Source organism: Pseudochaenichthys georgianus, chromosome 20, assembly GCF_902827115.2.
Source record: "Pseudochaenichthys georgianus chromosome 20, fPseGeo1.2, whole genome shotgun sequence".
Classification (NCBI taxonomy): domain Eukaryota; kingdom Metazoa; phylum Chordata; class Actinopteri; order Perciformes; family Channichthyidae; genus Pseudochaenichthys; species Pseudochaenichthys georgianus.
The window spans coordinates 7,998,176-8,011,560 of NC_047522.1; the positions used below are offsets into that span (position 1 = coordinate 7,998,176).

Here is a 13,385-nt window from a genome sequence, read left to right on the forward strand (position 1 = left end):
AAGGAAACAACACCAAACCGAAGCAGAAAAATGCATTTTGAACATTTGCCTAATTCACCACTTTTACAAACCTAACTCTTAATTCTGTGAAGAAACTTAACCCGGCAGCGCCCAGCAGTATTGCACTGTGTGCTCATGTCTTGAAGTGCGCAATCAGTTACAGATTTTAAATAGGATGTTCTATAATGCCTCGCTGATGATTTGTTGATTTGGTGCTATTCCCCTCAGTTGCATGTCTTCCTCTCAGGTCCAGTTGTGATCGCTTGATGAAAAGATTGTGATGAAAACTCTGGGATAATATCATTTTTGGTTGGGTGCCATTCAGAGCTCTCAGGTTGGTTCAGGATCCAGCTAGGGAAACCTGGCCCGGCTTATGGTGCACAGCTGTGCAGCTAGGAGCGTGTGCCAACTCATCACTGTCTGCTGTGCGAGGAGCTTTTTTATCTTTATAAGACATTATCCTTTGTCTGCAGATGAATGTGACTGCCTGTTGGCTATCAGTATCTTCTCCTTTCAAGTTTGATGTAACGGCGAGAAGTAAAAGGTCCAGAAAGGCTGCAGGTCATGCAAAAAAGGCTGTGAACACAAAGCTGAAAAGTACTCGGAACGTCATCACATGTCAGAGTACAAATAAAGTTGCAGAGTGAAAAAGACAGCATACAATACAATACATGTTGTTTCTTAAAAAAAGATGTAGTAACCGTTTGAAGCCAATCAGCGTGATTTTATAAAAGCTTGAGTCAGACCTTCCAAGTTTCCTCAAATCAGCAATGGTGTCTACGATTTCACAATTTCCTCAATTTCAAGGTCAGGTACAGAAAAAAGAAAGCTATGATCTGTTAATGTGGTTGACAGGCATATCCTAAACCGCGGCCCCCACTCCTTCCAACTTTACACTGACTGCAACAGAGAGACATGAAGTCCGGGGAGTAAAGAGTGTTTCATTAGAAATGCTTAGATGTTGGATAGCGTAGCAGTTCAGGATGAGCTGAGAGGACTAATCTGACAGAAGTCCTGCACACAGTCTCCTGCATTTCTTAAGGTATTGACTCTAACCCATAAAGTTGCACAGCATAAGTAAGCCCCCTGTCTTGGTGTTTATGTAGAGCTAACCGCTAACATGCTAGCTTGTCAGTCACAATACTGAAGCTCTCCAAGCTTTTTGTTCCCAGGTTTACACGCAATTTCTATCAAATGAGAAACTCAAGGGTCGAAACTATTCCTCCGAACTCGAGAAGCAGCCAGCAAGCGTTGACTTGGATGCAAATTGAACAATGAGTTCTAAAAAATATATTCCAAAATACAAATGTGTAGCATGAATACTATCTTGTACTGTTAAAAAGCATGCGTGCTTTGAGTACAGTACTCTGACAGAACATACAAATGGATTGCGATTGGAATTATTTGTTGCCAATATATATATATATATATATATATACTAATAAGTAGATAAAACATTAGACAAATCAATTCTGTGCTCAATACATTAATTTGTGTGTGTATGATTACACAAAAAAAGCACACTAATAAACCACAGATGGGATTTGTGATCAAAAGAAATTATTTGTTGTATAATAGTTAGGATTGTGATGAAAATCTGGGATAACATAATGTAATGTTTAAAAAAGTAATACAATCCTCATCCTTGTTATGTCCAAAGCCACATCTGACTTACCAAACACTGTATTATTAATATATGTGAGACCTTTTTTGGAGACATTACTCTTGCACCCAGACACTGTGGTATTTGCCCACACATTTTCGCTGTTTATTTGTTGTCATTCCAGGTTGTTATTTCTACTTTACGGAAGGGAATGTCACGATTATGGAGAAGAGACCTTGTGATGAAGATGCAGACCCAGTGGCGTGAGCATACTGTAATGATATAAAAGCTAATTTACAGATTGAGAACAGGAGCTGTGTTCACCCCCTCGTCCTCAGCTACCAGAGAGCGCTGCTCTCTGTTTGGATGGAGCTCTGAGAGGCCGCTTTGTATGCGCATGTTATTAATGGCAACATCGCAAGCAAATCCCGCTGCTGCTGCCACTGCTGTGCAACAGTTTGTGATTTTATATTAAAAAACGGTCCGTAAACACTGAAGGGTAGAGAAAGCCACTTCTAATATTTGGAAAGGAATTTGACTGTTCATTAGTTTATTTTTATGAAAATGTGTTGCTGGAGGAGATGTAGAATCTTTAAAAAACTTCAAAAGAGCCGTTCCATTTTTAAACAATTGAGCTATAGTAGCTATAGTACTGCCTGACTGTAAAAATAAGCGATATATATATATTTATTACTCTGTTCACCCAAAATGTGGACAATTGTTTTCGACTGTTTTCACCACTGCAGAACGGATTTCCACACATAAGTCTTGTGTGATGCATAATGAAAGTCCATCCATCACTCTGACCTATGGGAAACCCCTTCAGGAGTCAGGACAGGGTGAAGAACAGGTCAACAGGGAGAGCTGTTGAGGTACAGGGGTGTGGCAGATGCCAAGGCCCACCTCAAAACAAGAGCAACAACATCAGGGATATCCCTGCACTATTTCTATCCCTTCAGTGAAGCGATGAGAAGTATCAGATCTTAAACGGTGACCAGAAAGACCAGGGCCGGACGTAATTGCTGCCTCTGCCGAGGCGTGGAGGCATAACCTCTCATTTCTCGTGAATAATGTCCCTGTGTCGGACGTGCCAGTCAAAACAAGTGGCAGTTTCTGTTCTCAGAGGGTTTGTGGATCGGCTAATACACTCAACTGTGGCTTTATGACCGATGGGCCTGAGGGCCAGGCTCCTGAAACCAACTTCCTCTCGGCGTGTCCCCCGTGCTCTGCTGGGTTTAATATCAGGTTCAGAAAGGATATTAAAGAACCGTTTCTTTAGAACAAGTGTTGTACATTTGGCAAACCAACCATACCGAGTTCTAAGGCATGATGGGATGCCAATTTGCAGTTATTCTGCAAAAGGTTTGTTGTTTGCTTTGACATCAGGTTACTACAGAAAGCCAACAGTTACCCTACAGTATATGACTACAACACAGTATAATTGAACGTCCAAATTATTCAACATGCAGGATTAGTGAGAGGATGAGTTTAACATTTTGTCAAATGTATTTATACGCTCTTCGTCCAAGAGAGATGAGAAACTCAAGATCATATTTGTGTCATATCTGTAGTGTATGAAGCTAGAGCTGGGATGTGTTAGCCTAGCTTAGCATACAGTAGAGGCAGGGTGAAACAGCTAGCCTGGCTATGTAATGCACACCATTCTCTGAAGCCCATTATTTTTGTTTTGTCCATATACAAAAATATATTTAAAAAAGACCAATAATTGATGTACAAATATGAGATAAATATTGTATTTTATATTATTAAATTAATCCAACTTTTGGAAGCAAAGCAGATAATCTGTTCCAAAAAATGTTGATATATTCCTTTAAACTCTTCAAGAAACTAGAAACAGGCTTAATTTCATGAGAAATTAGATAGCTAAATATACAAGCATGAAGAAAAGAAACTTCTGCATGAGAAAAGGAAACTTTATGCAGCGCTCAAAGAAGAAAACAATGTCTCCCTCTTTGTTTGTTTGAATTGACTAAATCCTTTCCCTTTAAACAGTATCACATTGACACTGGGTATGTCGCAGAGGTTATAAAGCTAGCTGCATGGAATTAAAGAGCTATTAATCATTGTGAGTTTATTTGCTCTGAATGATTCATAGACAGTGGCTTCCTTCAGCTCCTAGTTACGTTTTGTTCTCAGGGAAGTTGTTGCTTCTTCAGAGTTCTCCGCCATACGCGCTCTTCCACTGACCCCTGCTTACAGCTGGTTGTGTTTAAACTTCAAAGAGTGATGAAGATTTTCAACCACATATTTTCAATGTTTTGCTAATTTTCTATCTTAGCACGTGGCTGATATTAATGATGAACGTCCCATGGGAGTTTGTGGCAGCCTCTGTGGTTGGGTGCTGAGCATCTGAGCTAACCGGGACCAGGACAATGGGATCAGAGAGACAAAGAGGCTGACAGACACGCGAGAGGGCGGCGGAGGCCAAAAGTATTTTACTGAAACCTGCTGTGCGGAACGCCGTCAAGCCTGACATGGCCTGTTTATAATAAACAAGAATAGAAGACAAAAGAATCAGACGAAACCGGATCAGCTGCAATGACGTACGCACACACACATCATTACTGTGGCATTGTCTAAATATGTGCAGTGTAGAATAGCCTTTAAAAAAGATATTTAGCAACACAAATAATTACTTTTTGGAAAAAGCACCGCAATTTTCTGCATTTTCCAAAGTAAATCCTTCATTACATAGTTTTATTGTCGATGCATGCAAGTGCTTTGCTAGCGAGATGATCACAACTGGCAAAATATATCCAACATTTTAGTTTTTACTGACAAAATAATAAGCTAGTTTAAAATAAATACCCAAATAAAATGTCAAATTAGATTAAATAAATTGCAAGTAATGTGGAAAATCCTGATTCATTCCTCTAGTCTACATAATATATTTTGTTGAGACAGGACAGAGTTTCATATTCCTAATTGTTATAGTTGTGTTTTTACTATTTATCATTTAATTAAAGTGTTCTTATTTTGTTCATGTGGTTTTTGTACAGAACATCTGTGCAGTATTCCGAGCTGGTGAGTAACTGTGTTTTAATGTCTCATTGCAAGGACAGAAGTCTACAGACTGCATTAGATGCAGATGTGGATCTTGTTTAGATATTGAGGTCTTGTGTGGATTACTTACGGAATGTGACTGCAGAAAATGTGAGAGTTTCACGCTGAACAACGTACGGGGTATTTGGCGTGAGATCAAACATTAACAAGAAGCGTTTGTTTTTATTATCACAGTCAGAGAGCAAGGTTTATACGCAATTTCTATCAAATGAAATTGATAGAAATGTATTTGTTTTAGGAAGAAACATTTCTTCCTAAAATGTTTGTATGAACTCGTGATGAGGTAGTTGATGTAAACACGGAGCTCTGGATAAAAATGTGCCCGCTAGAACGGAAGTAGGCGCGCAAATAAATACACACACATCAGTCAAGACGGAACATTTTATTTGAAACCTTTGTCCCATACAACATATTCAGAGAGTTTTTTGAGCAGTCCCCGTTAGATTTCCAGGGATGCTGTGATCATCGACTGTCAATTAAATAACACAGCGTTCCTATTAGCCTGGGCCAGGAGTCGGATGTTGCGCACGCAGCCAGCAGCAGCCTCCTGGAGCATTTCTTCATCAGAGCCCATGAGGTGGATGAGTGGCTGCAGGGGTACAGAGGACAGAGTTTACAGGTGGCAGCAGGAACAGAGCACCCGGTTGGATGTCAGTGGGTATAGATAGATATTATGGGTTAAAGGGGCATTGTACACCTACTAGCTGCTTTTATCACAAGGAAAGATGGAACAAAACAAGACAACAAACTGTTTTTATGACACGATAAAAGGCACAAGTCGGGTAACATGGTATACATAGCAAGATACTCAACACAGGGTGGAGTTTGGGGTTAGTCAAAAGACGGAAAACCAAACGCAGGATTCACGCCCATGAGGCTTCTCTTGGTGTTACGTAGGACGCCAACAAAGTGTTTAACTTCATTTTACAAGTTATTTTAACCCAAATCCTTTCGTGAATCTAGTATTTGTGTTGCCTAAACATAGATAAGTTGTTATGTTCTTTTTTGTGTTCAAAACATAACATTTCATTCAGTTTTACAACTGTGGTGCGGTTCTTTTTAATTTTAAAGAGCCTGTGACACGGTTTTCCCCATCATCCAAACCCATCAATTTGAGTACATATTGTCCCCTTGAAAACCGTTACTGAACTGATTTTGGATATTTGTACTTTGATAACCATTAATCTGCCTTCAATGTTGACAATTTTCTGGATCTTCTCGCGGATTCTTCAAGTCCCGCCAAATGATGGGTGACGTCATTGCGGGCACAGCGCTCCAGCTGCACCGTCCAGGATCCCAGCATCTACATGTAAACCTTTATATATATACAGTCAGATGTAAACGCACGACGGCGCACACAGCAGCAAGCTCAGACAGCGATGACAGGTTAATGTTGAACGTGTCTGAGAGCTCATATGAGGCTGAAGGATCGGTTTATGTTGTATCTGTTAGAAGTTTAGGAATGAGGTGCGTGAATATGGGCGATCATATGGTCATGTAGCCAGTGGTGGAATGGGACTACAAATCATCCCGGGACTCTCGACCGGCCCACTTCGGTACCGCTAGTAAGCTGTCAACGGGGGGAGTGGGGGATGTAAAATACAAATATAATGTATAATGTCTGTGTCTTTGACATTAGCGCTGCTAGCCACCTGTGCCCTGTACTACGAAGCCAGTTCAACAGACCCTGGATATGTTTGAGTAACAAACTAACAACAACAAACTAACAAACGAGATCTCGCTAAGCGGTCCTACGACGCTGGTTATCAACTCGGTAAATCAAGCCAGGGTTTCTCTCTCCAGCTGAGAGCGTGTTCACGTCTAAGACACGAGTGGATCTGACTTTAATTACATTTGTCTCGAGTGTTTCGTCAACATAATGTGTTAAATAATACTTCTGCATACAGTCTGTGACACTGAGTGTTGCACGGCCAGATGAGGCTGGAGAAGCTGACTCAGATAAGGAAATATATGATATATTATGATATTATATGATCGATGATCTGATTGATGATGTAATATGAATGATAAGTGCGACACGTCGGCGTCTTCTCTGCATACGGCAGTTTACACTGTATTTCCTTTATCCTGTAATATGACTTGAGAGATTTAAACTCCGCACACTGAGTGGATCTCTTTTCTATAGACGCCGGAGGCGGGCAGCGTCAGGTAAAAGAAGTTATTTAGCCTTCTCAAACCTGAGCCTCACGCGCCGCCTATGGGGGATGTGCTAGTGACTTATCCGACCGGCCCACTTCGGTACCGGCCCATCGGGATTCGTCCCGATGGCCAGTCCGCCACTGCACCCAGTCCCACTGCACCAGCCCACGTAAACTGTCAACGGGGGGAGCCTCGCTGCGGGGAAACGGTGGACCTAGTGTCCCGATCGGAGTGGGAATAATAATAATAATCCGTGCATTTTATCCATTAATTTCCCCAACATTGTGGTAAAAAACCACACGTTTAATCCACGTTGTTGGTGTACTACAACTACAAAAAGCATCGGTTTGTTTTCTCATCAGTAAATGCAGACCGGCTCAAACAAACGATTTTTAATCATCATCCTCACTCATCATTTAATGTGTTCATATGTTCGCCGAATTGACATGAAAGCACTAATAAATGTAGTTTCATCCACTTGAGTTTACAACTACAAAAATAATCGATTTGTTTTTATATCACATCCGACGGGAGGAAATTCAGCAGCTCTCACTCCCGATTTTTAATCCTAATGTAATCATCATCTTCACCACGATCATTTATGTTTATGTCGCCGAATTGACATGAAAGCACTGACAAATATGAATATACTGTAGTCAACTTCATTAAAACGTTATTAACGTGCCTAATCTCAGTAATTCACCATTTCTACGCATGACAACACACTTTGTCCGTGTTTGGCTCTCGAAGCGTTCCCGCATTGACGTCACTTCCGGCTTCCCCCAAAACTTCAAAATGAGTGAAGGAATTTCCCCGCGATGTTCGAATTTATTGATATTTAACGAAACGGTATCGCTTTTTCTTTTTTAAACTGACGGTTCGAGATTACTAGTACCCCAATATTTCATTGCACAACAGTTGTTGGGATGGTGTCACAGGCTCTTTAAGTTTCATCGGCAACAGTACATGCAGTGTGGCCCATCTGAAGCATTAGAATAGTAGTGATAAACACTGATAGCGCTTATTTAAAAGGCTGATATTATTGGAAATGGATGCACCAACAATCCAAAAGAATCATCATTTTCCAACAGTGTCCTAATTCACCTCGAATCGTAAATAAAGCAGCTTTCTGCACATGTTTTGTTAGCGGACGTCCCTGCACACTACCACTAGCATATCCTTCAAAGATATGGCTGTGCAGCGACAGTGTGTGTGTGTGTATTCAGTGTGTGTGTGTGTGTCCAACTTTACCCTTCCAAACCATGCCTCAGCAAAGGGGTTACAGCTGCGAGCGCACATGCTTCTGTAAGTTTCTTCAGATGAAAGTCGTGCAGGGCAGGCTCGACATTAAAAACCTGAGCATGAACCACACCACTTGACAGCCTTTTCCACCGCTCTAAAGGTCAGATTATATCCGCCTATTAGTGGCTTGTGTAATGGATCTCGTTAGATCTTATTGCAAAACAAGGTTTGCGCTCTAAAGAAACCTCTATCTTTGGAGGTTCATTTATTGGGTCCATAAAACTGAACATTTAAAGATTTTTAAAGGGTTATGCAGAAACAAGCAAAAAGAAACACACTGGATATCTGGAATACCACCATGTGTTTTGGAGCTTTATTCGTGTTTTATCTGCAGCAAAATCACTATGTTATGTGTGTGGGCGGCTGTGAGGTTGAGTCAAAATAAAAGTAAATGTAAGCGTAAATACTAAATGGGTGAATCTAAATTCGTTCAGTGTGTGCTTCTGGGTAAATCACAACGGTGCGCCACTGAGGTTTCCTAAGCCACACTTGCAATTATTTTGTATGCTCTTGTTTACATCCATAATGAACCAACGGCAACATTACATCCCTCAACTAAGCACTTAAGGACTTATGCTCCTCAACATAATGAAGCTTTGATAAATACAGTTACTGCTGAGATGTCGGAGGCACTTTTAAGCGCCATATATCAATGCCTTGTGGAAAGAAAAAAGGATTTAGAAGAAGATTTCTTTCACAAAGCAACAGGCTTACAAGTGGTGTTCAAACACTGTCAGGATTGTCTCCCTGGTTTCAGCGCAGCAATGCCACATCCCTGTTGATCCTGAGTAACCCCGAGCACAATATGTAGACTGTCACCGTCAGAGGAACTCATCCAAGAACTAAGCCCCTCTAAAACCCTCATCCAGCCACTGATAAAATGATCCTAAAAGCTTCTGGCTAATCTCCATTTTCTCAATTTCTCTCCCTTTCTCTCCCTTAGTCAAAACTCTCCCATCCTGTCCAGCACTGGCTCCTACCTCATCGGTATCCGGCTGATCAGTGCTACAAACGTGAGAATCTATTTCCTCTCAGTTATCCTAGTGTTCATGTATGCATGTCAGAGCAGAGCCGAGGCTGACCCTGACCCTTCTCCGTATTACACACAAACCTTAAACGCCCCTCGGCACATTTGTGTGGTTAGCAAACCGCCAAAGAAGAAGCCGAGTGAAGACATTCCCAGGATTTTCAGCACAAAGATAAACAGTGTAAGGAAAACAGATGAAAGCTGAGGTGAGCCAGCGTGTGTGCGTGAGCATGAAAGGGCTGTGAACCTGAGAAAAAGAATATGCTTCCTCCTGATTATCATCACATTATTTTGTGGGAAAAGGAATGCAGCATTACAAGATGTACGCTCTTCTGAAAACATTTGCTTTTGGGGTTTGATATGACTTTTAAATAGCATCCAAAACAACTCCAAAAGCAAACTTACATCCTCTGACTGCAGAAAACATGCAGCCCACGAAACAAGCCTCTTTTGTGCAGAGAGGATGCCTGAGAAGTGCCAGAGGCAGCGATTTTGCCAACCTCATAGCATGTTATTCAGACGTCGCCAAATAAGGTCTCCCGAAGCGCGCAGCTAGGCTAGGATAAGCGTGTCTCTCTTTGCGGCCCTTTGCCCAGCTCGCTCTTTCCCCCCCAGCTGGGATCCCGGGGAATATAATACGCCACTTGTTGGATATTGCCTGACATGAACACTTGCGCGTGTTTGAAAAACTAAGTCGTGAATTTTTGAGGTTTTTGCACTTCAGAGAGCTCCAGTGAGTCCTGACCTCCAAGAAGGGAGCCACGGAACACGCTCCCCCCTCTGGCTAAAGGGAGGGGGGCGAAGTCTGGGAGGACTTGTTGCATGTGTACACGCACACCTTATCGCACAAGGAGGTGTCGCGGTGTTAAGTGCGCTCTGTTGCACCACGGCTGCCTGCAGGTTTTGTAAATTCCCATGTGCCAGGTCTGACAGCCATTATGCCCCCCCCACACTGTATCCCAGCATTCCCATGTTCTCGACTCCACTGAGGGGCGAGCAGCACAAACAGACAGCAGTGTTTAGCTGCGCTCAGGGGAAGTTGGTGAGGGAAGTCAAAGTAAACAACATTCCCTGCAGCCTCCAGCGAGCCCGAGACTGTGAAGTTGCTTTTTCTGTGTCTCTAAAGAGGAAGACGAAGAGGACGGTGGGCTGCTCTCAAATCAATGACTTTAAGGGGAAACTTTCAGTCTGGACTAATCTGTCGTATCACATGGCAGATGAGAATTAAAATGTTATTATTCATTCAAAAATGATACATTTTATTATCAGATCAAGTGTGAGATGTCCCTTGCATCACAGCAGCTCCGTTTGAGACAGAAACATGCGGGTAGTTAAAAAGACTTTGAAGGATATTAAAAATCCTTGCAATTGTAATAAAGATTTCTCTCCAACAAACTGCCTCTTTCAAAATGGGAGGGGGGGTGTGTGTTTTGTAAGTGAGTGGGGATGCAATAGTATGCGATGACACCATTTTATTCATCAACTGCTTGTTGTTTTATCTCTTTCGATGTTTCTTTCATTAATTCATTTATTATTCTTTGCATTTTTTCAACGTATTTCTTTTTTATTTTGAGGGGGTGAATGAAACCTTGAAAAATGTGGAAATGCTTAATGTTAAATATTCAAATCCCCACTCACTCAGTGAAATACACTTTAAAAAAAAGAAAGAAACATGGGGCGGACATTTAAAGTTACAATTATTAAAGAAGATATGTTCAAGATCCTTTAACATACATCTGGGTGTTTAACTGATTTGATGGTAACAGTTGATATGCACTGTATTTGACATGGTTTGGGTCGGAGACAGTGTTCCAGTGGGTTGACTCATAGTGTTTCTCAAACCTACAATCCATTCGCAGATTTTCATTTTGTTTTACATTATTAATAATATAAATCTTGTGCCTGTGAAACACAAAGAACGTGGCTCGACATTTCTGGTCCAGGCGTGAGGGAGAGATGATTTAGTCAAAGGCTCTAAAAAGTTACCTCTCAAAAACATGGTAGTCATAACAGAGCCGCTGTGTATCATCTGCTCACCACGACCTGAAGTCATGTTACACGCAAAGCGGAGGGTAGGACACCGTAGAAGTAAACCTGTGATGCTCCGCTTGCTTTTTTATTCCTTCCCTTACATTTGATGTCATTTTCGGCCCCCCCACAGCCTCACTGTGCACTTTCACTCCTGAAGTCATACCGTGTGGGAGAGTAAAAATAAATAAAACAAACACTCACTGCGCTGGGGCAGAAGTGTGCTCATGGCAACAAAAGTGCAAAACGTTTTTCTCACTTACATTAGCAAAAGCCTCAAATACATGCCACGACTTGGCAAACGCCGCGTACTGGAATACCTTCAGTTGAAAATTACCAATAATTACCATCCATCCGCGTTTTGTAATTTTCATCAATTTACTTCAGAACATCTTTTTCTCGTGAAAGAGCCTCTTTAATACAAATAGCTGGCTGAAGCTGTCTACAAGGATTTATGGTTTCAGCTAAAGTCCTTGTGGAAGTGCTGTAAAGCGCAGGGGGACGGCATGTTGATTTTGTACATGAATAAAACTGTGAGATACCAAGAGTGGATGTCAAATCAAACGGGAGGGTAATTCATCTCTCAGCTGAAAGATTCTCTTTTCCCTGTTATGTATTTCCTGTGAGAACGAGCACCTGAATCCCTTTTCTCTAACACAATCCGATCTGAGAGGATGTTGACAGAAAAGTTTAGGAAACAAAGAAGCTGTAAGTAGGTGGTGTCCAAAACAAATGAAAGTGAGGTTCAAACTCAGAAAGAATTGATTTTGGACCAAATTGGAAAGCTCTGGAAGGAGACGACCACTGATGTGTTTTCCAGTGAAATACTTTCTTTTCAATGCATGATTTCCTCTGTGGATCTTAAGGGAGCAGGCTATCCACCATTAAGTGTGCTAGACAGGAAAGTAACTTTCTAAACCAACGTTGGAGTAAGCGAGACCTTCGCCCGTTTGGAAACCGTATACTACACGTGGGTGAACATGTTTTGAAAGCTTCTCAGTGGCAACGAAAAAGTTCTTTGAAATATGGTTGCAATAATAAAAGAGGCAGTCACACAGGGCTGTAAATTAGACACGGGGCGCTTTATCAATCCTCGATAAACCTATTCAGAACCACTGGAGATATTGTTTTAACACATTCTGTCTACGAGTCGCCTGTATATCATGAAGCAGAGCATTACAGTATGGAGAAGATTGACATGCTCTCACACTGTAATGTTTCCTCCGGGGTCAGGCCGGTATCAGACTGAACAATGAGGCTGCCTGTGTTTCAATGTCTGAGATTAAGAACAAATGCAATGCTGCTGCTGCTGCAGCTACGTGGCTTTTGTAATTAAGCTCTTTAAAAGTCCAAAAATACATTATGAAGTGGTGTTGCAACTCCTAACTGGTCCATTAATAAGGGCAAACTCGGAGAACGATTAAAAAGGGTGGTAATACTCGCATTTGCACACACTCACGCCTCACGCCCATACAAACACTAGAATTTCGAAAATAGACACACACTGGGTGCAAAAAAGGAAGGCATGTCCAGTTTGTGTCGTGGCTCGAACTACAAAAAGCATTCAGCTTAACGACTTTTGTAACTGTTTTGGAACACCCAATGTTCAGTCCAGCTACCAATTATAGCTGGTGTTGAACCACATTCACAATAACAGCAGATGAAGCTAAAGCACACCATTTAATGAACATGGGAAAAATAATTCTGGCTGCAATGGCATAACCACTTCATATTATATATCGCAGTTGTTATGGGGGGAGCACGGTGGCCACAAAAACATTTCTCATGTGAAAGTTTTTTTATGTGAAACATGATTGAATTATAGAATAAGATAGCAATGTTTTCCCAAAATGCTGAAATATGGGAAAATGATCATCTGCGACAAGACATCAGTTACAGAGAAATCTTAACATAAAATCTCCACATCACTGTCAGAGGCAAACATAAACAGTCTCTGGAGCGGAGCATGGAAACAGCCTGACAGGCTTGTACGTTAGACAAAACAATACTTGTTGCACAACTGGAGTGAAGAAGAAAGCTGGCGGATGTAGCTTTTAGAGTCGGAAAAAAAAACATTGTTCCCTTGTAGCCTTGAACAGCTCCGACCCCACTCTTTGGCGTGAACCATATCGCTGCTGCATTCTACCCTGATGTCCAGGAACAGCCCTTAGCAACAGTTAC

The 13,385-nt window shown here is 41.6% G+C and overlaps 1 protein-coding gene across 1 annotated transcript in view; it reads right to left on the minus strand.

Annotated features, from left to right (window-relative positions):
* Positions 1–5,072: 5,072 nt before the first annotated feature.
* The window catches only part of odad2 (outer dynein arm docking complex subunit 2), a 45,466-nt gene continuing 37,153 nt past the window's right edge, over positions 5,073–13,385 (minus strand). The window contains exon 21 of the mRNA XM_034108849.1: positions 5,073–5,276. Coding sequence (XP_033964740.1) covers positions 5,160–5,276 — 117 coding nt within the window. The 3' untranslated portion in view covers positions 5,073–5,159. The remainder of the gene's footprint in view (positions 5,277–13,385) is intronic.